At 46.7% G+C, this 27,430-nt stretch overlaps 1 protein-coding gene across 14 annotated transcripts in view; it reads left to right on the top strand.

The window, feature by feature from the left end:
- LOC133133138 (unconventional myosin-XVIIIa-like) overlaps positions 1-25,119 on the top strand; it is a 131,712-nt gene extending 106,593 nt beyond the window's left edge. For 13 of the 14 annotated variants that reach the window (XM_061249177.1, XM_061249173.1, XM_061249171.1 and 10 more), the window contains 9 exons: positions 2,157-2,273; positions 4,853-4,936; positions 6,990-7,127; positions 11,553-11,738; positions 12,169-12,308; positions 13,195-13,239; positions 20,080-20,202; positions 21,308-22,843; positions 24,978-25,119. In XM_061249177.1, the coding sequence (XP_061105161.1) occupies positions 2,157-2,273; positions 4,853-4,936; positions 6,990-7,127; positions 11,553-11,738; positions 12,169-12,308; positions 13,195-13,239; positions 20,080-20,202; positions 21,308-22,832 (2,358 nt within the window). In that variant the 3' untranslated portion in view covers positions 22,833-22,843; positions 24,978-25,119. The remainder of the gene's footprint in view (positions 1-2,156; positions 2,274-4,852; positions 4,937-6,989; positions 7,128-11,552; positions 11,739-12,168; positions 12,309-13,194; positions 13,240-20,079; positions 20,203-21,307; positions 22,844-24,977) is intronic. The other variant, XM_061249170.1, reaches the window with a different exon arrangement.
- Positions 25,120-27,430: the final 2,311 nt, after the last annotated feature.

Genomic DNA, 27,430 nt, shown 5'->3' with positions numbered 1-27,430 from the left:
GCTGGCTCCAGGAAGCATTTGCAAGCTGTTATAGTTTCCCGAGGAGGAGTTACAAAGTACAAAGAGGAGTTTAAATTAGTCTGATAATAAATGAACAAATTCATAATATAGTACATAAGTTTAAGTTGTTGAGCTTGGGCATGATTTTGGCATGCATAGGCCAAGTTTTACATAGAGCAGGACCTTTAAATAAATCAGGGCTAAAATTGGTGTACACCTGGCATGACATGAGGCACAATGAAAAGATGGTAAGAAATACTGGTAGCACTTTCTATGAATAGTCATTCGCATTTATAAGCGCTACATAGACATTAATATTAATGTCAATAACCAACCAGAAATAAGTGTATGGTGTGTGTTTTGGTATGAGATGGCAATCTCACTTTCTGCACCTGTTCTGACATCATACGACATCCTAAGTTCTAAGATTGTACATATGGCACACCATATACCATATACCTATTTGCATAGCCATGATGAAGAACTGTTCATAGAAAGTTACTCAGATATGTCTGTTCTGTACATGTAGCTTTAATTAGAGCTTGATGTTTTAAACATCTGAAGGCTCTGATGAAATGGTTAGACTTTTTGAAAAGCCTTACCAGAGAACCATAGAAAGCCTGTTTGCCCAATTATCCATTCTATCTTGCACATTTAATGTTGCGGTATATCCACTGTTATGCATTGTACGTACTGGAAAGACCATTTCACATTCAGTTGCTGAATTTCGAATACCTTCCGAGGCCATTTTCAGAGTGTACTGCAAATTGCTGCAAACGTTAGCGTTTGTATGATCTTTGCACTGTGAATCCCACATCCATTCAAGCGTGTAATCTCTCCCATCTTCGCCGTACTATAATATGCAATTATGGGGCGTAATTGGCGCGTTTTGACAAACACCTCTTTTCTGTGTTTTACACTTTTTTCCTGGAAGATTAGATAGCAGGCATTTCCTGTGTGGAAATGCAGTTTTGAGGCAGATGTGCGTTAGCGGACATAATGTCTCCTCTCTTTCTTACTGTATAATCACACAGTTACTGGAAGTGATGGCATAGATCTGCAGGCCTCTCCTTTTTTGTGTAAATACACCACTTGTTGTAATCGCAAATACAGCAATTTTACCCACTGTTTGAAAAATAATTGTTTACCAAAGAGGGGGAAATGTGTGGTATGTTAAATAACTGGAGCTGATGCTAATATACGCTGGAAGCCAAGGCAGATCACCGTTTCATAACAAGGCTGCTATCTCTTCATGTCAACACCATTAAAACGGTTTGCCATTTGTGTCCAAGCATTTGTATTCAGATGTAGGCCTTTCCCTTTCTAAAATATTAGAGAAGTGATTTAATAAGAATATATATAGGCTATATATATTTGTTTGGGAGGGTATATTCTGCTCTCTCTCTGTTTGGGATGGTATATACTGTCCTCTCAGTTTGTGAGGGTATATTCTGTCCTCTCTTTTTGGGAGAGTATATTCTGTCCTCTCTTTTTGGGAGAGTATATTCTGTCCTCTCTTTTTGGGAGAGTATATTCTGTCCTCTCTATTTGGGAGCGGATATTCTGTCATCTTTCAGTTTGGAAGGGTATATTCTGTCCGCTTTCTGTTTGGGAGGATGGGACTAGCATGACTATCCTTCAAAAAGAAAAGAAAAGTGTAGCCAGATAGTTTTTTTTTCCACTCTTCCCTACGGTAGCTGCTGGGCTGGAAGTGGATCTCACACAGCTGCCATTGTAGGCCAGGTGAATCCTGACAGGCACATGGAGGGCTTCAAGCTGCGCTTCCGGGAGCCTCTCCATTTCAACTTTCACTTTTTCCTCTGTCCTGCTCCTTTGCTCACACGCACACACACACACACACACACACACACACACACACACACACACTCTCTGTCTCAGTTTCACATGGTTGTGCCTTTTCTTTTGTTTCACGCTCCCTCCATTTATCTCATTAATAACATGTCTGTCTCTGTTTCTCTCCCTCTCTCTTTTTCTCTCTCCCCCTCACACACTCTCTCTCCCCCTCACACTCTCTCTCTCTCTCCCTCTCTCCCCCTCTCTCTGTCTCTCTCTCCCCCTCACTCTCTCTCTCCCCCTCTCTCTGTCTCTCTCTCTCTCCCTCTCCCCCTCTCTCTCTCCCTCTCTCTCTCTCTCAGCTGGAGGAGCAGGTGAGCCGGTTGCAGAGGGAGAAGAATGACGTGCAGTCGCGTCTGGAGGAGGACCAGGAGGACATGAACGAGCTGATGAAGAAGCACAAGGCGGCCATATCCCAGGTAACCCGCCGCCCGCAGATCCTTCCCCCTCCCAGGTAACCCCCCGCGCTGCCCACAGATCCTTCCCCCTCCCAGGTAACCCCCCGCGCTGCCCACAGATCCTTCCCCCTCCCAGGTAACCCCCCGCGCTGCCCGCAGATCCCCCCCTCCCAGGTAACCCCCCGCGCCGCCCGCAGATCCCCCCCTCCCAGGTAACCCCCCGCGCCGCCCGCAGATCCCCCCCTCCCAGGTAACCCCCCGCGCCGCCCGCAGATCCCCCCCTCCCAGGTAACCCCCCGCGCCGCCCGCAGATCCCCCCCTCCCAGGTAACCCCCCGCGCCGCCCGCAGATCCCCCCCTCCCAGGTAACCCCCCGCGCTGCCCGCAGATCCCCCCCTCCCAGGTAACCCCCCGCGCCGCCCGCAGATCCCCCCCTCCCAGGTAACCCCCCGCGCCGCCCGCAGATCCCCCCCTCCCAGGTAACCCCCCGCGCCGCCCGCAGATCCCCCCCTCCCAGGTAACCCGCCTCCCCCGTTCAGCGACTGCCTCAGCCCCGTTCCCCGTGTTTCATCCATGTGCAGCTGAGCACAAATAAACATTTGGCCCATGGAATTCACCAGGCTAATTACAATACATATTAAAAACTAAGCAAACAAGTGACATACAGAAGCTGAAGAAACATTAATTGTGCTGCTACATCGATGCGGGTCCAAGGCACTCAGGGTGATACGGCAGAATTACTTTAGCCAACAAGGAGTAAAACTGAACGACAAGTGCAGCCTACACTTTTAAGGCAATACATTTCAATTCGTATTGCTGCGGACTGCTATGGAGATTAAACCGGACTGGTCTTTGTTCGTACGTGTGTTGATACATACGTGAATTGTTTTTCCAGGACTGTACCACACCACAGAAACGACTCTGTCTAATGCTGATGAAATCTCCACTGTGGAGGAAGCTGTCAGCCGCTTGCATCATCTTCGCTTCTCCTCTCCGATGCGAAGCGCTCGCTCCCTCAGCTTCGTTGAGCTGAGTGCTTTGTTTAGTCAAGCAAGCGCAGCTATCTGAAACACTTCAAATGGCTGACATTCAAATGAGGTTTAATGGTGCGCAATAAAAAGTCATGTTGCCGCTGTGTTCTCTTCCGTGGCGGCTGTTAAAGGGGAAGATTGGTTTTCTTTTCTTTTGTTTAGACCCCCCCCCCCCCCCCCCCGGCCCAGTGGCTGCACGATTTCTTCAGGTCTGTTCGAGGTTCTTGTCGCCGTGACAAAACACGCGCACCCACACGTACACACAAATGCCTTCTCCGCGAAAGGGCCGATTCAACACGTCGAAATCAAACCATACAAAACACATATATTTATGAAGTTGCAGTACTTGTGTATTCCTTCCTAATAATTTACTGGATTTCACGTGATTTGACGTCATCGTGTACCAGCCGGCGTGTATTTGCATCAAATGTCAAACACCGTTCTTCCATAGGCTACAGCTCTGCTACCACCCCCTCATTTATCGTCAGTCGAATCGACGCCCGGCCCTCCAAAAACTCCCCCCGAATGAGCTGTTTCACTGGCGTATACGTCACATCACGGAAGCTAGTGCTGCTCCAGTAAAAAAAGGCGTCTGCTCTCTGTTATGGTCAGAGGTGTTGGCAGCACCCCCGCTGTTTCGTGGCTTCTCCCCATCTGTGCCTGGCCTGGCTTGCCGAGGTTTCCGCTGTGCTGCTCGCTGATTTCTGTGTTTCCAGGAAATCCATCTGCGGCCTTGCAGAATAAAACCACAGGGCCATTCACAAATTTGCTTGAGATACTGCATACTGTCCTGGTGTGGAAACACAGTGCAACAGTCTGCATTGTCATGAATTAATGTTTAATTTGACGTCCCTACTGTGCACACACGCACCTTTGAGACGATGCATGCACATTCACATACATTCGCTGAATAAAAAAATGAAGCGGAACACTATCAAATTCAAATGTAGCACATCTGCATATAAGAATTTGTGAGCCATGTGTTAATTCACGAACACACATGCGATCCAGAGAGTAATATAAAGGATAGTTTATCTGGAGCTCAGACCATATGCTTTCCACTGAGCTTGTGACCACACAATCAGTTGGGCCATTCATATATGTATATACACACACACACATACACACACATGCACACACTCACACACACACACACGCACACACACACACACACACACACACACACACTCACACACTCTCACACACTCACACACACACACGCACAAGCACATGCACAGACATACTCAAACACTCCAGCATACTCATGCAAGCGCATATATTTGTACCCACACACACACACACACACACACACATTCCAACACTTCAGCCACACACGCACTCATGCATGCTCATACACAAACACTTATTCCAACAGTTCAGCCATGCACACACGCACACATGCACGCACACACACACATGCACACACAAGCACACACACACACACACACACAAGCACACACACACACACGCACACGCACATACACTCACTCCAACACTTGAGCCATACACACACAAACACACTTGCCCGAGGGTGTGACGTTCTCTGACCGCTCCTCCTCTCCCTCCTCAGTCTACGCGGGACCTGGCTCAGATCAGCGACCTGCAGGCTCAGCTGGAGGAGGCCCTGAAGGAGAAACAGGAGATCCAGGAGAAGGTACCGGCTCCCCCCCCCCCCCCCCCCCCCCCTCCTGCTCCCAGCCCTTGTCATCATCAGGCGTAAATCCCACCCCGCAGGGCTGGAAGCTCTGCTCAGGATTACTGCCAGATACGCCACTCACAGCACCGCTAAGCAACACTCAGAGCTGATATCCATCTAAGGCTCCTCAGCCCTCCAGCGACTAGCCTCTCGCAAAGCCACTGCCTTTAATGACACCTTATTTCTTCTGTGCAATGGGGCTCATTACTGACGTCGTCTTATCCCTCCTGTCTTATCCCGCTGGCCTTTTCAAAGCAATATGGCACGAGTTGCATTTAGCCAGCTAAGAGGGAGGCTCTCATCACCATAGCCTACCGCCTGTAGCCTAGTGGCTAAGGTGCTTGACTGGGACCTGGAAGGTTGGTGGTTCAAGCCACAGTGTAGCCATGATAACATCTGCACAGCTGAGCCAGGCCCTCAACCGCACATTGCTCCAGGGGGGTTTGTCCCCTGCATGGTCTAGTCCACTGTACAGTAATTTGCTTTGGATAAAAGCGTCAGCGAAATAACTAATTATTATATTATTAATATGTAAGAGACTTCGATATTTACGGAGTGAGTTGAACATCGAGCTCCCCACCCACTGCTGTTTCTTCATTATTCTACCTTGGCGAGGACATTCTACTTCCCACTGTAAGAAGCTCCATTATGCCCAGGGGTTGCTGTCTTTTGCCAATACCATGTTTGTTCGAGATATATTGATTCATCCTGCTTTCACAACAACAATGAAATGGGTCTATTCATAATTGCACCGGGGCCTTGTCCCTACATTTATTCTGTGTTTGAAGTAACGGAAAGCGGACTATGCCTTTGTAAGAGCAACTTTTAATGACCGTGCAATATTACATTCTGGCATTTAAGAGATGCTCTTATCCATTTATAAAGCTGGATGTCTTTACAGAAGCGAGTCAGGTTAAATACCTCTCTCAGGGTTGCAACTGCGGTGCCTGACTGGGAATTTCAACAGTTACAGACCCTGCTTCTGTGGTTTCTTTGTGTTACTGTGCGGTGAAAAAAAGTTTAGATTTTAGTGTCACCAATGAGGGAACGTGTATTTTCAAAAATGATATTTTGGTGACACAATAAAGACGCCACCCTGGGGCTGTTGAGAAACATCCTAGAGCAAGAGACTCGAGTCGACTCTCTTCAGCAGTTTGAAAAGGATGACACGTCAAATGCAAGGTGTGAGATTGGCAAAGAGTCATGGCTAAGTAATTAACTGGAGTCTTTATTTGTACTGTTTATTTATGTTTTTTTTTGTTTTTTTTAATAGAAAATAACAATTTCAATCATATTTTTATTTGTTACATTTGTGGAGGCAAAGCACCTTGAGAAATAATAGGAGTATGAGAAATGACAATATTCTCTCAGTGTGGTCTATATCTGCAGAGACTCTGCTTATCTAGACATTATTATTACTTCATGTAATTCAGCATAGTGAGTAGATTAATGAAGCTGGCGGTGACCCAAAGCTAGCCTTTGTCTGGGAGAGACTACATGGCACTACAGCTGCCTATTGTACATATGAAGCAGTGGGAGATTGACAACAATTTGTGGAACCCCCCTACTCTTGGTAAAGTGTGTCATAGGATCTTTAATGACCACAGTGAGTCAGGACCTCAGTTTAATGTCTCATCCGAAAGTCGCCATCTTTCACAGTGTCCCTATCCCTGCACTGGGGCATTGGGCTTTATTTGAACACCACTTCCCGCAGCAACTTTTTTTTTCCCAGGAGGTCTGCCATCCAAGTACTAACCAAGTCCACGCCTACTTAGATGCCGTACTGTCCTCTCAGGTCCTCTTCGCACTTGTACTTGTGTTCGATCTGCACTTCGTTGTAAGTCACTCTGGATAAGAGCGTCTGCTAAATGACTTGTAATGTAATGTAGATTCAGCCAATCAGCACGAGCAGAGTGCATGATGGTATGTGAGCTGTCAGAGAGAGGGTGCCCTCATCGGGGCGAGGCGGGTTTGATTGAGCACATCTCGCTCTCTCTCTCTCCTCCTCCAGCTCCAGTCCCTGCAGAGCCAGCTGGACTTCCAGGAGCAGTCCATGGTGGAGAAGTCTCTGGTCAGCCGGCAGGAGGCCAAGATCCGGGAGCTGGACACCAAGCTGGAGTTCGAGAGGACCCAGGTCAAACGGCTGGAGGTGAGCCAGGGTGGGGGAGGAGGGAGGGGAGGGTGAGGGGGGACGGAAGGGTTAATCGAGCCCGTGGGTGGAAAAGAGAGCAGTGAGAGAGTCGGAGAGCAGGAGAACAGAGGAGAAGTGAACTTGGGGGTCTCTATCTGACTTCCTGCCTTGCCCACGCGGTGAGTGTTTCGGCTCTTGTGAGTGGGATAATAGACTGCTTTAATGGCTGAGCTGTTCTCAGGAACACTACCACTCTCCCTTGCGGAGGTGCTATGTGAGGTTATCATCCTTATGGCATACATTAGGTCATGACATGGATATGATGATGAAGTTTCACGAAGTTTCAATAACGTTTCTGTTTTTCTGCAGAAGTACTGTCTAATGGTGTGCAGTGCAGATATGTTCTGCATCGATTTAAAGACATATGTAGAGTTAACCGTACATGCCTTTGTGTCTTCATTTTTATTTATTTAATTTTTTAGTTTTCAGGATTTTCATAATTTTCCAGCTCTGTCTTTATGCTCCTGTGTCCAGCTGTTGTTTATAACGGAACCTGTCGTCCATCATAGCCAATAGGAACGCTTAGGATATTAGAACATAGTTCACTTAACTTAAACACTCTCAAAGTGAGAGTCTCACAACAACAAACAGCGAATCAAAAAGTATCTGCTGCACATCTACCTCCACAGCTGAGAAGCCCCCCCCCCCCCCCCCCGGTCCCGCGGCTAATAACACATTCACTCGATGATGTCGTGTTTGGTAATTTAATCATTTCGGAATTACATTCCGTTATTGCCGGAGACAGAGGTGAATCATTTTTCAATTTGGTCCGGCTGCCGTAATTAAATCGCGCTCCCGGAGGACCGCCTCTGCCCGCTCCCACACTCGGTTAAACCGGTGTTTACCGGCCGCCCTCACCCTCCTTGCGCGTCTCTCGACATCATTAGTTACACAAGCGCCTCGTCAGCACCCCTGGCTCGCATAAAAACCAGACATTAATAAAGCTACCTCTGCCACACGCACACTCCCTGGCCTGTTTTTTCTTCCTGTGAGTGAAGGCTTATGCAAATATTCAAAGTGATATTCCTGATGCTATTAATAATTCACTTCGGATGTCCGACAAACAATGGCAGAAACTAATTGACGTGAAATGGGAGGTGGAATTTTATTGTTTTTAGAGAACTGGACTTCCAAGCCAGTAACCCTGTGTTATTTGGTATAAGGTGATTTAGTATTTTTACTTAAATGCTGCAGTTGTCAGGACTTGAAATGTAGTCATTTCAGCCGAATGCAAAATCGAATTTGATTTGATTTGTTCAGGCAGGCTTGGCTGATCATTTGAAGATCAAGATCATGTACTCTGCTGTGTCATTATTGGCCCTGAATAAGAAAGAGAGGATTCAAAACAAAGGAGGTCTCTACTGCTTATGGTCTTTTGGATATAGAATTGGCTTAACTGCAGGATTTCCGAAGCAACCAGGCACAATTCCTTATAATTAAAGGATTGTTCAGAACCGGACTCAGGAAATATGTCAGAATATTTTGTGTTAATTTGTCCAAAATATTTTAGTGCTTTTTGGAGATTGATACTTGATACAGATTTGTTATGTATACAGGTACAGTGGGGATTTTAAAAATGGCTTATCTCTATGAGAAAAACCTTCCAGAAATTTGTGTAGCTTATAAGAGATCTGCAGTCATGCTTCACTTAGAGCAGTGTTTCTCAACTCCAGTCCTTGGGACCCACTTCACAGAAGGATTTTGAACAAGGAACTCACCCACATGCTTTAACTAATCAATGGCATTTTTATGTCATTTGATTGATTCTGTCATTAGATCATGTGTCTGAGTTCCTGGTTACAATAAAAAACCTTCTGGTAAGTGGGTATTATTGTTTAAGTACGCGCAAGGTCTCATTCCAGGAAGAATTTTGGTGACCCTGTCTTGACTATTACCGGCAATTTGATTTGTCTGTCTGTTTATAAAGTGGAAAGCACTGCTTAGCAGCTGTGTTCAATGGTTTAGGAACACAATTTTCAAAGTACATTTATGTAAGTGTTACCTGAGTGTTTTTTTTTTACCCCAGATACAATTATATTTTTAAAGGCGGTAACATTCCCAACAATCAAGTGAAGGCCAGTAAACAAACAATGTTTTTCTTTTTTTTAAATTACATTCTTATGACTACCTGTCAGTTGATGATGTGCAGTTACATTCACAATGATGCATAGAGAAACAAACAATGAGGTTAAATGACTCACAGCAGTCAAGTAATTGTTGAAATGTTTCCCCATTTACTTACGCTGCTGAAATGGAAAGCAACATCAACAGAAACAGGCGTTTCTAATGCAGTCCGCTCGTGATATCATTTTGTAACGTGTCTGAAAACATTAGAGGTGGTTGGCAAAAACCAGAAGAATGTTTTCTTAAAGGTACAATAGGTAATATTTTTGTGTTAAAACATTGTTACAAGACCAAGCTGCCCTTCCTATTATTGAAAAAGGCTCACTGACATGTTGACTCACCCTCTGCCTATGTATATAGTCCTTAAATTCGGGTTTCAAAATATCCAGTTGATGGCCCGGAACTTTATACCAAAACATTGTATAGCTGTACAATAATTCAAGCTCATTGGCTGAAAATTGGTTCTAATTGCCACAGCCAATGGCGTTTCAACGTCAGTGTGTTCGGCGGAGGGATAAACAGTGTTGTGGTTTGAGGGCGTTTGTTGCTGCAATCCCTCTCTTGACCGTTAGGAGTCTGAAATTACCTATCGTACCTTTAAGCGCGTCGGCCCATCTGCACTGTCAGGTGTAAGAGGCGAAAGCCCTGCCAGCCCCCTGTGTGCTGTACACGTGAAAGATTCTGGAGTCTCAGTAACCCCGTTGCCTGTAGAAGCGAGATCGATACACGTGATCGCAGGGCCGAAGCCGCGATGCCGCGCGCGCTACGCCCACGCTCCGAGCCGAGCGGCCTCCGGGAACACGCACACCGCCCCGGGCCAGGGTTTTAAACAGCAGCTGGATCGCGCATGTTTCCTCCAAAGCCTCTCCAAGGATGCGAGTTATTAGTTCTTTAATTGGAGGAGAGCATTTACTCTGGCACACCTGCCCCGCTGCCAGTGGTACTTTGCGGACCGGTACTGAATAATCAGTCGAGGAAATATAATCAAATCAATAACAGAGCTATGAAATAAGCATGTCCCACTGAATTTATTCAATCCTGTTTGCTTTGCGAGAATACATTATAGCGTAATACGATTGGCTACGGGTTTTCAGTCTAAAAAAAAGAAATAAATTTCAGATTTTGCATTGCATGCATGAGGAGACTCATAGACGGTGAATAAATTGTATTTGTAAGACCTGGTTTACATTATCTCACAGCATTTTGTTATGCTGAACTTGCATGCATTCACTGAGAGAGCATGGTGAATGGTATTCATAAAACGCGGTTTACGAATAACACAAAATATTATGAATTGGAAAACCCATGAAAGAGCATCTTCCACAGGACCTGTCCATAAAGAGAGATGGAGCTCTGTGAACAATGCACTCCTTTCTATACCCCTCATTGTCATTGCCAGAGCCCGAATGGCTGTCCAGTTGCCTCTGCACATCGCCTTTTATTTTTCTTATCATTTTATTAAATTTATTTATGAATATTTCTCAGCAATCTATATACAGCACAAAAAATATTATCTCTTTCTCTCTCTCTCTCGCTCTCTCCCCATGCATCTGTGTTCCATTTCTTGTCTGAAACATTTAACTTTCTCGTGTGAGAGCTTTGCTCAAACATCTATTCCTCTAATTGACAAAAAAAAGTTAGATTTCATTCAGAGTTTTGAAGTATTGGTGAAAACCACAAACAACTAAATGGTATGGATCAATGTGTTGATGGGTAATATGATGGATTTATGGTCTGTGTGTGATGAGGTTGCTTGTCACCTGCTTCCAGGAATAGTTGATGTTTTGGTCTCCCAAAAATGAAATTAAGGTATTTGTCTTCTTACACAGAGTAGTATCTATCCATACAGATATTTTCCCTGAAATGTGTTCTGTTTCAGAAATATTTGCTGTAGTCCATCTGCCTGCTACACAGTGTACTTTGGTAGAGGTAAACTAGTTTGATGGAACCTTGCAGACAATAAAATCTGCGGATGTTTGTGCTTAACCAACATCTACAGACGGTTTCCAAGAAATCGGAAGGAGACGTTTCTGTTCAAATATCCATTTTTGGTGCTTTGAAGCCACAGCACGATGGCCCTGTATGGTCTAGGGTGAACTATGGCAAATATTTAGAAAATGCTAAACATTTCAGCAAAACTATCTGGATGTACAGTCACAACTCCGGATAAGTAGAAACATACCTTTAATTGCGCCCCTTTAACGCTGAGAGCGTCTGACCCGGTCGTGACTGTGTTTTCTGTCACTCCCCGGTCCTCAGAGCCTGGTGGCGAGGTTAAAGGAGAACCTGGAGAAGATGACGGAGGAGCGGGACCAGCGCAGCTCTGGAGAGAACCGAGAGAAGGAGCAGAACAAGCGCATTCAGAGGCAGACCCGCGACATGAAGGAGGAGATGGCCGAGCTGGCCAAGAAGGAGGCCGAGGCCAGCCGCAAGAAACATGAACTGGTGAGACCTCCACGGCTGCTGGAGCTGACCCAGGCAGGGGGATGCTGGGGGATTGAGTTCCCATAGGAGAGTGAGCTGGTGAGACCTCCACACCTGTTGGAGCTGACCCAGTCAGGGGAATGATGGGGGGTTGAGTTCCCATGGGAGAGTGAGCTAATGAGACCTGCATGGCTACTGGAGCTGACCCAGGCTTTGTAATCCTGGGGGGTTGAGTTCCTGATGGGACACTGAGGTCTTATGAACGTCATTATGGGTAGACCTACCGTGTGCTCATTCGTGGACATATTTGAATAAAAGATTTTTGCTCTCAACAACATAACGCAACGATTGGTGAAATGAGTCAATAACAAAGGGTAGCTGTCTGGGATCATAAAACCTAATTCTCACTTCACAAGGTTGATGCTAACCCTGCCTGTCTTGCCGCCAACAGGAAATGGACATTGAGAGCCTGGAGGCGGCCAATCAGAGCCTGCAGTGCGATCTCAAGCTGGCCTTCAAGCGGATCGGTGACCTGCAGGCGGCCATCGAGGATGAGATGGAGAGCGACGACAACGACGACCTCATAAACAGGTACACCGTTTCCTGCCGTCAAGCCTCACAGATATATTTTGGGGGGGGGACACACCCATCTGTACCCTCCCCCGGTACCCTAGTGCTCGGTGCGCGTTCGACAGCGGTAGCTTCATGAAACTGCATTAAACATGAACACAGTACGGGGAATTGGGGAGAGGGGGCTGGCGCCGGTGAGATTGGCTCTCTGTTCAAAGGATCTCTGAATAAAGCTGTCATAAAGTCTCCCCGGGTTCCCTCCCCTCCTCATTCGCATTCTCTCCAAGATTTATTACTTGAAAAGAGCATCTGCTTAATTTCACTGTTTAAATCTGTCTTTCTTCTCTTCTATTAGGTGAAGCTGTCCTGGTTTAATCGTGTCCCCAGTGTCCTGTTCTTGTTTCTCTGTTTGTTTGTTTTTCTTTTGTTTGGCTCCCTCCCCTGACAAAATGTTCTATTTCTTTGTTTTTATGGGAACAGGCGCATGGTTGGACTGTGGCGCCCTGACCAGTTATTATAAATAATATTATTATAAATAAAGAACCGCGCAGGGTGTCACAGAGCCTTCCGTCTCCTTTTCCCAGTAATAAGAGGGGTCTGGTTGATAGCGAAGTGTCGTGCTGAGGAGAGGCCCAGAACTGCACAAAAAATGTGATTCAGACACCTGAGAGGAAAGAAGGAGCATGGCCGTTACTAGATTTCATGGCACCCCTGTTGTAGTTCTTGTCAGCCTCAGTTCTTGTTATCCCCCCCCCCTCCCTCCCCCAGCCATCCCTCTGAGACATCGTACCATTTTATTCCGGTTGTTTGTTTTCTTTTATGCCTTTTTTTTTCTCCCCTCACTTCTCTTTTTCTGTTTTTTTCTTCTTCTGTTTTTTCCACGTGTCCTGTCCATCGTCACGGCCAGTTTACAAGACATGGTGACAAAGTATCAGAAACGCCGGAATAAGACGTGAGGCCCACGGCGCTCGTTATCTCTCGTTTTACCTCCCGTCGGTTCGAGCGAGACACAGCCTCCGTCGCCCTTTTCCCGGAGAACGGTGCAGTGCTGCGCAAGCCTTCCTGAGGACCGGCATTTCAATCTGTGGCTCATAGCCCCTACTTACTGATTATGGGCCTGCTGCACATTTACAGCATATTGAACATGCAGTGGAGTTTATAGCCCTTAAGTGTAGTCTTTCCTTGTGGCAAAAGTGTAGAACATTAAATACACGATGTAAAACATTACCCTTCAGAGTGCTTCTTCAGCTGTATTACAAGCGGCTCTTTCTGCCTACGGGGCTCATGTAAGCGAATGAATTCCTTCCAGTAACGGCTGGCTGGACTTCATATCTGAGCGGAAGTTTCTTTGGGGGTAAAAACTAATTCGGGTCAAGCCGCGCAGATTGTTAGAAGGTCCCGGAAGGCTCGACGATACTGCACCATAGCTGTGTGATACTGTCACTAACCCTGCACGTTGCTCATATTACATATCTAATTCATACTGTGTGTCGATTCATCGCATGGCGACCCTCTTTTAGCCACCCCACTCCACTCTGCACCATATCCATGTTCCGTTTTACGAGACAACTGGGCAAAGCACAGCCCTATGACGAATTATCCCATACATTATCCCATTCAAGGTAAGCTTTTGTCCTACTTAGTAACAATTCTGTGTGTTTCGTATGTCAATTCTGTGTCATTTCCAGAAGCCCCCCCCCCCCCATCCCCTCACTACTGGATCCTTCTTTTTGCTTTGGGAGCTTCAGAGAGCTTTACTGAGTTTACTGAGTACTTGGACTTATAGAGAGAACTTATAGAGCACTACGCCAATAAGGATGAGTTATGCTCTAATTCCCATGAGTCCTCCTCACGCAAAATCCGAGTGTCTTTATATACATGTAGCTCACCCGTTTCTCCCTGGTAGCTTTAGGTTTGGTATGCATTGTACATTATACATTGTGCGGTTGAAAGGAAAGGTGCTTTTTTGTTTTGTGAACAAAGCAGTTTGCCTCCTAGCAGCACAGAGTGTAGCTCAGGGATTTTCACACAATTCTGCAGGGAAAGGTTATGTTATTTGGTTGACTCATTTTCAGTGACAGAAAGTCTATGGGCTGTCTGGCTAATCAACATCAAGGATACCATATTTATAATGTATTTGAAAGAATTGATTGGCTGAATTTCCATGGTTACCTAAGTGCAGTTGAAAGTCGTTTCATCTTCATTGAATGGCTGTGACATAAATGAAAGCGGAGGAAAGGGTAGAATTGATTTCAGGTAACGGTGGTTTGTTGAATGAGCCAGGCACCTGGGATATGTGAGAGCACTTTGAAGTAATATCAACTAAGTACAGGAAGGAAAGGTGTCCATTAATGGATATATTGATGCATCTCCACCACTGCCATGAATTCCTCTTCATGATGAACTTGAACTTCGGTTTTGCTTTCTCACCCATTTTCATTTAAAGTCCCTATGCCTCCCTTTTCTTACATTTAAATAGTTATTTTAGTTACTAAATTACTATATGTATTTTTTTTCTTTCTTCTACTTATTAGACTTTGAAACAATAAAAAACCTGCTTTGATGTAAAATGTTTATTTTTTTAATATAGCAGACTCAAGACTGGCAGGGAGTGTGAGTTCTGTCCGGATTATTTATGCATTCACTTTTGATTGACAGCCCTGGGGCACTCACTCTTTAGCTATAGTATCAGCACCACATCGATAGCTAGCTTGCGATCTATAGTAAGATCAGGCAAGATAGATAGCTAACATTAGCGAAACATAAGACTACACTCCACGATAAAATCATCTAGCTAACTAGGTTAGTGTCCGGTAACGTAAACTCACCGTGTTCTGAACAGAGCACAGAACTGTTCAGGTCTGTTCAATAGTAGTTTTTCTCCTGCTTATTGACTTTCTCAGACACTAAAATGCTTTGATTGATCTGCATTTCACCAATAATTATGGAGAAAAAACGACAAAAAACTGCACAACGTCCCTGTGTTAGGAAGACCGTCCAGGCACCACCGTATAAAAAACCGTACCCAAAAACCGAAGCTGAAGTAATTTTTTTAGTTATTCGTCATTAAATTTGCACTGTTCGGAACATGGTGAGCTAACTTAGTGGTCAGAACACGTGAGTTTACGTTAACTTAACTTATGTTAAGATAGATAGGTAGATCAATAGATAGACAGATGTGTTGACACCTCTAATTGCTTAATTGGCAACCCACCTGTATATCTTTTTGGCAGCAGCATGACAGTCTTGAGAATAAAGTAAACTCATCAGCTAGCTAGACAAAATGGATGAATGACGGTAATAACATCTCTACATTAGCGGATAACATTATCGATAGCCAGTCATCAATTAAATTGGTGAGTTTAACGTTTAACGTTCGACTACGTTAGCTGTAAAGAGCTGTAAACTGTAAAGAACTTCCTTCTTGCCCGGTTCACCTTGGTGCAGGTGCTGGTTCTGTCAAAAAGAAGTATGACATACCTCTCGATAATGTTCATTATATCATCTGGGATCTCCTTTGGTCCATTTGCCGGCATCAGGAGTGCATCTATCAGTTCCGGCAGTGTCTTCCATGTTGACCACGCTGCCCTCTTTCCACATCCAGCAAATCTGGATGCAGTGTCGCAGCCTGCCAAAGCATGGAACATTGAAAGGGCACATGGCATTTCTGGTCCAAGGCACACAGCTATTTGGTGGGCTGTCAGGTAGCGAAAGCTCTTGTCAGTTCCAAATACTAGCCACAGTTCACATCAGGTTGGTAGTTGACAGTGTGAATGAGCATTTGGTAGTGGCCATGCTGTGCATCATGTGATACATGCAGTTGCATAGGACTATCAGCTTCTTCATGGCTGTATGGAGCCAGGGTGTGGAGATCCTGCAGTAGATGTGTGCAGAACACCCCCTTCCCTTCAGAGAGGACTTCCTCGTCTTTCTCACAAAACGCCTGAAGGAGGAACATGGACCTTTTTATTTGGTTCTCAGGGTTACTAGGATCTAGATTATGTCCGTTATTGCGTATGGGTCCAATGGGATTGGAAAGTTTGTCCAACTGCTGGTGGCAATTTAGAAAAATGGCTGTCACGGCCGTGTCACGGAGTTCGTGATGGCCTAATATCTAGTTTTGTTCCCAATATGTCTGTCAACACATCTGCCAAATTTGGTGCTTTTATCACAAAATGAACAATTGTTACGATATGTTGAGCTATACCGCCCCACTAACAGAAATGTTTCAGAGATTGCAGACCCTCACCCGTGACCTCTTGTGGTTGGATATCATTACCGTGCAGATAGAGCAAATGCTCTGCACATTTCTGCTGATGCATTGAGCAGACATACACTCACACACAGATGACCCTCTCTGTTTATGAATAGAACTCCCATAATCATTCAGTACCAAGGGCTTTTTAACAAAATGCATTCTGCGCGCTTGAGCACTGGGGCCTCTGACGAACGGGCGTGAAAGTGAAGCAGAATCCGCGGAATCTGATCACGGACAGAACGGGCCTCAACAGAGATGTACGGCCAATGGAGACACATTGTCACAAACGATTAATGTCTCCTCCCCCGAACGCAACCCGCTTGTTTGCCAGCCCTGGCTTCAGGACCGCTTAAGCAGTGGTGCGAGCACCCTGGACATAAATTGTGTCTGACACCGCGCGCAAAGCGTTCGATTACAGGGCTCCTCTGTCCCACGGCTGCTTTGTCTCGCCTGTCTCCCCATGCACAGTCAGTCCTCCTTACCCAGAAGGCACCGGGGGAAGCGGGCAGTAGCAGTGCGCCTCTGCGAGCACTTTCAATTAATGGCCTGCATCAGATCCCCGTTATGACCTCAGAGCGCGTGCCAAGAGGGGAATTTCTCTAAAGGATGGCGGTGCTGATTTCAGCTGATAGGCTTTTGATGGTACGGATGGAGCGTGTGAACAAACAGTTTTGGTAAAAGCCCCTGTGCTCTATGACGAGCACTGCCAGCTGGAAGCCTTGCAGACCCAATGGACATTTTGATATCAAGGTCAAAATTGTGCAAACTGCTCTTCAACAGCCATCAGACTTTCAATCTGTGTTTGGACCTCTAACCAAAGTGCAATATGCTATTAAACAAGATTGTCTGCAGGTAGCGAAGAATTGGCAGCTCTTTTAAAAATAAGTGGATTAATTCAATTTTTCCCCAAAAAGAATTCTATGCAATGGCATTAGAGAGGGTGAGGAAGGGAAGAGGGGGGTCCTCTGAGCTGGCGGGGGGGGGTCAGGACAGGCGGAGAGAAACCGCTGTCGATGGAAGCATTGTAAAGCCCAATGTCATCCTGACCGGCTGTGACTTCAGAGGATAGGAGGAATCTGTTCACACAACACTCCTGCTGTCTCCAGGCAAGTGCGACTCTCAGCCAATGGGGACGTCGGGCCTGCCGTGTGACTGCGGCGCACAGACCAGCGGTCCGCACCGTCGGCCGGATGATTGATGCCCGGGGCTCCTCCGAGCATTGTGCGCCGCGTGCGTTCGAAATGAGCCGCTTGCCCCCGGTCCTGGCATCATTTGATAACACAGCCGGGGGAGAGTCGAACGTGAAACGCATCCAGGTGCATCCTCATTCTTCTTCCTCTCGCTAAAGGCCCACATGCATCACCGTTCTCTTCCTGCTTTTAGTATCTAAAACGTCCATGAAACGTTTACCCCAACCCAAATAGCCTCCTGTGGTCAGCTCTCTATGTTAACGTTTAGCAACGTCATCCAATAATTATGCAAAAACATACGTCAAGATGTTTTTGGAAAAAGAGCAGTTAGACTAACATATGCATACTTCTACCAAATTTGCAATTGCTGCACTTTATGGAACACAAATCGAAGCTCCAGGATGATATGAAAAGCTGAAACGCATAAAAATATGTATGTGGGCCTTTAAAATGGCAGTGTTTGAGTCGAATAATACACAAATAAAACACTAGCGCCTCCAAACTATATGCGTTCGTGGAATGAAATTTATTATATATATATATATATATATCTGTATATATTATTTTTTTTGTGTTTTTTGCTCTATTCTGTAGAGAGCAATGTGAAATAACAATGCCAATGGCAGAATGGCAATATCTACTAAGAGTTGTGACTAATCTGGAGAGATGGGAATGTCTCAGATCTCAAAGGACCCCCCCCCCACCCCCCCCAAACGCACACATCACCATAAATCCGAGAATTAATCTGGGGAACGGGGAATACATGAATACGGATGGGATTTGGGAATGGCGGCGGCGCTAACGTGCTATCTCACGAAGCCGCGCCGACTCCGTTTACCGGGTTATTGACATCGGCGGGACTGGCTCATCCGCAGCGGCAATCCGCATCAGCAGAGCCTTTAATGGCCCCGGGTACGGGGAGCTAAGCTAATTACAGCTTCAGAAGGACCATTTGCATCACTCTCGGTGCTGTTGCTCTTGGTCCGCCGCCCCCAGCGTAAGTTATTATACACTTTACTGGGAGAAAGGAAAAGCGCTCTGATACGCATTCATATTTATGGGCGGGCCATTATCTAATAGCAGGGCTCTTTGTGCTGTTTGCAAGCACCGCCGTGTTCCTTTCTACCCGACTCCCCCCCTCTCCTCCTTTTTCACGACTCAATTTTCAGTGCTCCTTTGACTGAGCTTCAGTTCGATCTGAGCGATGTTTCTGCTTTAATAGAGCTCTTTGCAGGGAAGGCTGCGTCCATGGACTCTCGCTCACCATTGACCCGCTTTTTTTTGATCGTTCTGGTCGCAGAAAATTGCTGCTTGAAACACCCACCTCACTGCTAATAGACAGGCCTACAGGGATCCCTGCGGTGGGCTGGGGCACCGGGGTGGGGTGGGTATGGGGGAGGCAAGGGGGGGTTGTTTTGTTCCATGTAAAGTCCAAGATGATGTTCCAAGATGATGTTCAGATGTCCGACCTGGGTCAAATACGTAATTGTTTTGGATTCAAATACTTTCCTGTGCTCGAATTGATCTTCGCTGGTGAAATTGTGCCAATAGTTCTAATAATTGAGTTCTAATACACCAGACAAGCTCGGTAAAGCAGAGGAAAGTATTTGAATTGGAAAAGTTTTGCATATTTGACCCAGGTCTGCTCGGTGTATTATTTCTGAATGCATTTGTCTTTTATAAACGTCCTTGTGAGCGTGTGGGTATTTTAAACATGCTTAAAGGACATGGTGAAGTTTGCTCTCCCTGAACCGGCACATTCCCTGTGCTCTCTCAGCGGTTCCTTGCGGCAGAGGAGTAGTTTGGTCTTTGAATAGTTTGGACTGAAACTGCGCTCCAATTTTTGCAGTTCCTCCGCTGTGCTCCAGCTGTTTTTGTGAAGGGTAGAAAAACGATGGTTCCTTGTAAGATAATAGAGCCAGGGAGTGGGTGAATGCGATGGTCCCTCGTCGTCCCTACCCCATTTCTCTGCTCACAGCTTCCTGTGTATTGCCCTAACTGGAATGCGGCTGTTGGAATGCATTGTAAGAAACTGAACTGCTGTTTGATGTTTCTAACTGTGCACCACTGACTCCACTCCGCAGAGACATTGCTCACAGAACACACTTTACAGCACATAGCAGTAGCACAAAATGAGACGTGAACTGACAAAAACACAGCGATGAGAAAGCTTTTGTGTATTTCCCAGGTCCTGCCTGTAGGGGGGGTTCGTCAGTCTCCCCTTCACGTGTTTCACTGCACCCTTTCTTTCCGAACCTTGTGCCTGCCCCCGTATCTGTCCTCGCTAACACTCGCTTGTGCTTTTGGAGAACCGTCCTCACCCTCTCCCCTCCTCTCCCTGCAGTGGGGACTACTCCGAAACGGACTCCGAGGTGGAGGACCGCGTGGACGGGGTGAAGTCGTGGCTCTCCCGAAACAAGGGCTCCTCCAAGAACCTGTCTGACGACGGCAGCCTGAAGAGCAGCAGGTGAGTGTGGCGCCCCCTGTCTGTCGCGTAGATAACTGCGCGGCGGTAATACTTTCGCCCTTTCCCCTGCGGGGCCCCGCCGCGTGTAAATAAAGACATAATGTGACGGAGAATGCCTGGGGGGGCAGACTGAGGGATTGGCTTTTGGTGTGGCGACTCCCCCCCCTCCCTCCTCGTCCCAGCCGTTGTCACTCGTCTGATGACAGGGGCCACAAAATGGAGGCTGCTCTGACAGATTTATTGACGCACCCCGTAGCCAGCTGGCGGTGCCTCCTGCCAAGGCCCCCGCTCCCCAAGATTAATGGATCAGCCTGTGAGCTGGCAGCCCTGAATTTTGTCTGTTTTCAAGGAGATTTAACACTCCCATTTATACGGCTCACAACTTTTAAAACTTTCCTTTGGAGATGTTCTGTCAGGGTGACATACTGCAATCAGGGCCGGCTCAGAGCTCGGTGATTGCCCCGCGCTGCTTTTGCAAGTGGCCTGAATGTTCAGCCTGTTGCCGGTGCACAGTAAATATGGCTCTGGAAGGCTGAAACACTCTTTCAGACCGTGCGGTTTTAATCGAGACGTGGGTGTGCTGCCTCAGGCTTCAGTTGGAGGGCAGCGTGACCTGTTTGGTTTTAATTTGGCTTTGTTTTACACAATGTTTACTGTTCTGCTTCTTCTGGGCACACAGCTAACCTTTAATTATCGAGTCCAATCTGTTTATCTTAGTCCAATTAGATAAATCCATTAAAGGGTTCACTCTTCTTAATCTACACATTAGCGCTCATTAAAATGAATTCCCTTAATTAAATACCAATATTGAAAATGGATGGGGTTGCTTTTGTCAATTTATTATTTTTAATTAGAATCTACATTATTTATTTTTATTATTTCACTGTGCCAAGCCTTAGTGCTAAAGTTACACTTCAATGATTTTGATGTTAAATGATGTTCATTTTCCAACTGTTTTATGTTGTTACACTGTGTGTATGCTTTCATTCATCACTTTTCCTTTTCCCCGTGTGTAATTTATCCATGAATTTTCTCCCTCTCCTTCCTCTGTCTGCGTCACTGTTTCTGCTCTGTACTCTCCCTTCCGCTGACCGTGGCGCTCCAGATATGCGGCAAACGCAGACGTCAAAGAAGGGAAGGAGGGAAAAGAGGGCAAGGAATGGAAAGAGAACAATAAAGAGGGCAAAGAGGTAGAGCAGAGCAGGCCCGTGTCGGTCATGAGCTCCCTCAGCTACAGGAAGCGCTCGAACCTGAAGGACTCCATAGGGGGCGCCGGAGACGAGAGCTCCCTCTTCAGCACCCTGAAGGAGCAGTCCGACCCCCACGACCGCTCGGCCTTCCGCAAGGCCAAGTCCAAGTCCGCGGACGGGCAGGACGACGCCCTCTCCGTCAGCTCCTGGAAGAAGTCCCAGGCCGGGGACGACCTGGACGACCGTGGCTCGGTCATCTCTCAGGCCTACTCCGAGGCCACCAGCCGTGCCCGCAAGGGTCTGGACCGCCGCTGGTCCTCCATGAATCCCGACTTCGACAAGGAGTCCACGGTGTCCTCTCTGGCCCCCAGCAGGGCGTCCGCCCGCCGCGGCCTGGAGCTGGATGACGACGGCATGTCCTCAGTGAGCGGGCTCGGCACCTCCAGCCCCCGCAATCTGCGCCGCAGCGCCTCCTGGCGGGACGACGGGCGCAGCGACTCGTACGCCGGGACGTCCCTCAGCCCCGGCCTGAGCCGCCGGTCGGGCGGCCGCAGCCCGGGCAGCGTCAGCATGGCGTCTCTGGCCCGCAGCAGCCGGCTCAGCGAGTTCGGGGTGAACGACGACGACGACGCTCTGAGCGTGGCCTGCAGCGAGGGCCGCTCCTCGGCCTACAGCCCCCGCTCGGCCGGCCGCAGCTTCTCCGTGCCCCCCCGGCCCCGGTCCGCCGTCGACACCCCGCCCGACACGTCCGACGTCAAGCCCGTCAGCCACCGCAACTACCTGGACCCCGACCTGGAGAAGGCCATCAACGAGGTGCTGAGCTTCAAGCCCATCAAGTTCAAGAGACGGAGTCTGGAGGACTCCGCCGGGGAGGATGGGGAGGGGCAGGCGGGGGAGGTGGGAGATGAGCCTGACGACCAGGACGACAGGAGGAGCGTCCGCAGCACGAGGAGCAGTGCGGAAGTGGGCTCCCGGAGTTCCTCCTCCGTGGGCCGTCGCTCGGCCTCCGCTCTGGACCTCACCCGGCCTGCCAGCAGCAGCAGCACCCGGAGCGGGCGCGGCCGCAAGGGCAAGAAGAAGAGCCGCAGCTCCGACTCGGACAGCTCCTCGCCGGACGAGCGTCGGAGGAAGAGCTCCAAGAAGAAGGGCAAGAAGTCCAGGAGGAGCTCCAAGAGGAGGGACACCACCTCCGACTCGTCCTCCTCTTCCTCTTCCGAGTCGTCCTCGGCCTCATCCTCCGGGGCTTCAACCATCTCCTACCGCAGCTCCAGCAGTGTAAAGAAGGGGCCGGCCCAGAGGGGGGAGGAGGAGGAGGAGGAGGAGGAGCCCGAGGCCCCGGTGGCCGAAGAGCGGCCCCTCAGCAAGAAGGACGAGAAGAAGAAGAAGAAGAAAGTGGACAACCTGATGATGAAGTACCTGTACCGGCCTGACAGCGATTAAAGGGACTGGCCGTAGGTGCTGCCTGGAGTGGGAGCATGGCGTGGCACTAACCTGCGGATACTGCACGCGACCGTCCTGGTTTTAATCCTCACGACTGTTTGTGTTTGAAAAACTCACCTCAATTTGCCTGCTTCATATTGCTTCACTTTTGTGTGTGTGTGCAAGGAAAATGTATTTTTTTAGAGGAGTGAGTTAAGATTTCTCTAGAAGGATTAGGCTTGTTTTTCAGTAATTTTTCCAACTTATTCATGAAATGGTTTTCATCTGCAGCATGGTTTGTGGCAACTAATTATTTTTGGAGTGTTTATTTTGGATGGGGCAGGGTTAACAGAGTGGCGCTGTGTGAAACGTGCATATCCTTTCTTATTCCGTAGCACAGCATTTTTGTGCTACCACCACCATTTGGGTGCTGCCCTCAAGGTCCCCTGTTCCACAAACTGTAGCGTTTTGTAAATGAGGGCGCAAGCACCACAATCTTTTTGGTATTGTATTCCATTATTTTTTTACGTGCAACACCGAAGGAGCAACGTTTCAGTCTAGCGGCCATCCTCGAACTCCATCGGATGATTTCTGAAGCGTTTATGTAAATGGTACTGTGCTCTGAGCAGCGGGGTTAGGAAGGCCTGCGTGTGGCTGTACCTACTAATAGTAACTGAAATGTCTTTGTGATTTATGACCCCACAGCGCAAGCCAAAGCAACGAAGGCTCTGGAGCAGGCAATTAAGTGAAGCCATTATGTATTTGTCCTTCTCGCAGCATACATGGTTATGGACATAATTAAACCGCAACATTGATTACCGTACGTAGCATGTTGATTAAGAACTCTGGATTGACAGCAGTTATTAACCTGGGGTCCGCATGATTTAAAGAGTGTGAGAATTCCGACAGCACTCCGATCTGTTGTAAGTAACCGGTTGGAGTCTTATCTAGGGAAACAGGTAGCCTACAGCTCCCTTTCCGAGAAATCCCAAAGGAGCACTATCAGAATCTTGGCAGAGATTTTTCCTAATCCTGTTGTAAATTAGCCTGTCTTGTAAGACATGATTGCGAGTGGCAAAAAATATGGAATTTCACTGTCTGTTTGCTCACCATTAATTACAACAAACAACGACGTCTGCCATAGTGTATGCTAATCAGGCTCAGTCAGTATTGAAAGCTGCATTTTAGGGAACAAGAAACTTGGAGACGAAATGCTGCATTATCCAAACCATAGTCTTGGTAGCTGGCTGGGATTCTTATGAGCCAATCGCGTCGAGTCACGGAGAGAGCCAGAGTTTACCGTGGACCTAAAAGTATAGTGGCATTTTTTTGTATGTCCATGAATTCATAAGCGCATCTCAGAAGGGGGATTAAGAAGTGATCATTTAACTTCGATCCTGTAGTCTACACATTTGTCACATCAAATGAATATGAAATGCAACTTCCAAATAGCGTTTTAATTTAAATTATTACGGGATCATTCATGCCTCCACAAATGGGAACCTCTGGTCATACAACATGTGCCATTTTTCCAGTGAGCTGATTAGTTAGGGGGCAGTATCTTTATATGGAGTTCAACATAGTCAAACGAAAACTGCTCCAGAGCAGTTTTGCTCTGCAGCATAAGTCACCATGGTGTGACCTAGTCCGATCAGAAAAGAGTGATTTTCGTAATAGCGGAAACTCCGGGCTAAGCATGAAGTTTTTGATGCTTTTTGATATAGGCCCCAGACCAAAACATAAAGCTCAGCCACTGAACCCGACTCCAGACCAGACAGCCAGTAAAACATTTAAGCACTTCTGCTCTTTTTCCCCCCCTTAAATGTCCGGAAGAAATACAGAACAAAAAAAAAATGAACACCATCTTACCTTGAAACTTTCACACTCCTACTTTTGTGGAGTTTTGTTTTATTTCTTTATTTTTTGGTTCGTCTTTGCCCCGAGTGTTGAACATCTCTGCATGGAATTTGTGTCCATATTGATTTTGGGCCTTGTGGTAATGCTTTTGTTTGAGCGTTTAACGGATTAACTCCTCTCCCAGGATGAAGCTAGGGGCCAGTGTGTTTAGCCTGAGACGGGGGCAGACGAAAATGGCGTAGCCACTCATGCGCGAGGCCCCACCAGCGCGACTGTAATAACGGTGTTGTTCTTCTGTTTATTCCCCAGCCCGCCCGTCTACAGGAGACACTTGGGCCTGGCTGATGAAGAGGAGCAGGAGGAGGAAGATAAGGAGGGTGCCGCGTCCTACCGCTCAAACTCACGCCGCAGCTACCTGGAGGACAGCGATGGGGAGGGCAGGCTGTCCGAGACCACGGCGTAGCGCCCCAACCGTCACCTTGACACACCACCCCACAGACTCATCCCCCGCGCAGACCGGCAAACGGACAGGAGCTGGACACATCCCGTCCTCCTGCGCTCTCACGCACTTCGGAAAAACCCAGCCGCAACGATACGCAGCCCCGCGTCTCGTCGGAGTCGACGGGAGAAGAACGACGTCGTCTTCGGCGCGGCGCGCGATCGACCGGCTTCGCCGTCAGAACTGACGAAGCCACTGCTTCTCCTGAACCCCGGAATGTAGCACTGCTTTGCTTCTTAGGCTAGAACTTTACAGGGTTGAAGCCTCATTGTAGTGCACCATGGAATTCCTGGAATTGTCTGTGTGGGTACAGGAGACTATCCCCTATGCTCCAATCCTCGTTCCCACTCCATCTGCTTCCCTTAACTTTCCCTCTGTCAACGCCTTTTTACTGCTAAACTACCGGTAGGAATAGCCCACTTCTGCCAGCTTCCTTAAGAGAACTGCTTGGCTAAATGTGCTGCTAGCCTTCTCCATTACCCCTGGTACTGAGCCAAAGAACTCTAGGTTACTTAGCGTGCAGATTACAGGGGACTGTTTCAGCTGCAGAAGCACACAAATATTTATTAAATGAAAGATGAAAAAAAAAAAAAAAAAAAGCCAAACTGCCTTTGTTGCAAGTACATGTGTTGATTGTCATGGCTTGTTTCGCTCCGTAACCTCACCAGGCATGGGAGAGGTACCATACAGTTTTATTTGGGTTACCCTTACTGCTGGCTGTTCCTCAGCTTTGTTTTATTGGCCCACCAACTGCTTTCCACAATTTTACAGAAATGCATTCTGTTGAGGAAAGTATTATAGTCCCAGAATGTGGAATATTTTTTTTTGTAAGTTCTTTAAAAAACACTTATCGTGTTTTTTTTTGTTTTTTTTTTGTTTGTTTTTTCTTTCCATTTTTTAAAGATGTGATTTTGCTTGTTAAGAGTTCTGCTGAGAGAAATGATTTGTTTTTGTTCCAGTTTATGCCTTTATGCAACAGATTCCTTGCCTCTTCCAAGTACTTGCAGGAATGGTTTTGGTCAGAGTCTTTGGCTCAGCACTGCGCTTGTCCTGTTGCTAATTTTTTCATGTTTGTTTAATTTGGTTTCCAAAGGGATTGTACTTGATATTGGGTGCGATGGTGCTTTATAGTGGTTATTTTCTATATTTCCTTACCCCCACTTTTTTGGTGGATATTTACTGGAATGAGATGGCTTTTAAGCATTCTTCTGTATGATTTTAAAATTGGACATGTTGTCAGTTGTGCACAACTGAATAGATGCCAGGTGGTGCGGAATAAGTACGTAACAGAACTTTTACTGTGAGATCCTTTGAAAATCCTCAAAGTATATTGTCATGTAGGATTCACCAGTATTTTGGCCTTACTGTGGGACTATAATATTCTTTTTTTAAAAAGCCTTTCTCGAAGAAGAATAAGTAATCGTCTCTGTTTTGGTTGCTATTTTGCTCCCCTTTGTGAATTAGCATTCATGAATTTAGTGCATCTGCCAAAATGCAAAATATATTTAAATAAGGTTTAATGTGAGAATGGGAGAATTTCACTGTGTGTCTGTATGCTTATGTGTGTTATCTTGTCTGTGCGCGTGCACATTTCAGTACGTACGTCTGTGCGCATCTGTGCGTGCGTGCTTGCTTGCTTGATTGGTTTTGTGTGCGTGTGTGTGTGCGTTTGTGTGTATGCGTGTTTGGGTGGGTGTATACACAAGCAAGCACATGTATATTTGAAGGAATACCCGTGTGTATAGAGCATGCTGTGTGTAGATCTGTGTTTTCTGCACTATCCCAGAAGGTCTATTTCTTCCCTTTTTCTATGCATTAAATATTAACTCTAATATGAAATGTATCCTGGTTTGATGATGCTTGTAGACCACAATGACAAAAAATGGAAATTCACATATACTTGTGTGTTACAGATTAAACATTACTGGCCGGACACATATATACAGGATTCATTCTAGCTTTCAAAATGGTTCATGTTTATATTTCTTTATTGGACAAATGTCCAGTTGTTATAGTAATAATTTTGCATTAGAGAGTTTTATTGTAAATAAATTATGGTAATTGTTCTGGTGTTGTGTTCAAGTGGTTTTCCGTTATTGTGTGAAACACTTATGCTGAAGCTTGAAGTTTAAATACATAACAGTTCTGACTGCCAAACACAGGCACATTATGTTTGTTATACATATCTCTGAAGGTGTATTTTATATAAAAAAATAAATAAAAAAGACTGGCGAGAATATTATTAAAAAGGGCAGGTGATTTT

The sequence above is a fragment of the Conger conger genome, chromosome 7 (genome assembly GCF_963514075.1).
Source record: "Conger conger chromosome 7, fConCon1.1, whole genome shotgun sequence".
NCBI lineage: Eukaryota > Metazoa > Chordata > Actinopteri > Anguilliformes > Congridae > Conger > Conger conger.
This window is presented reverse-complemented; position numbering and strand designations above follow the sequence as displayed.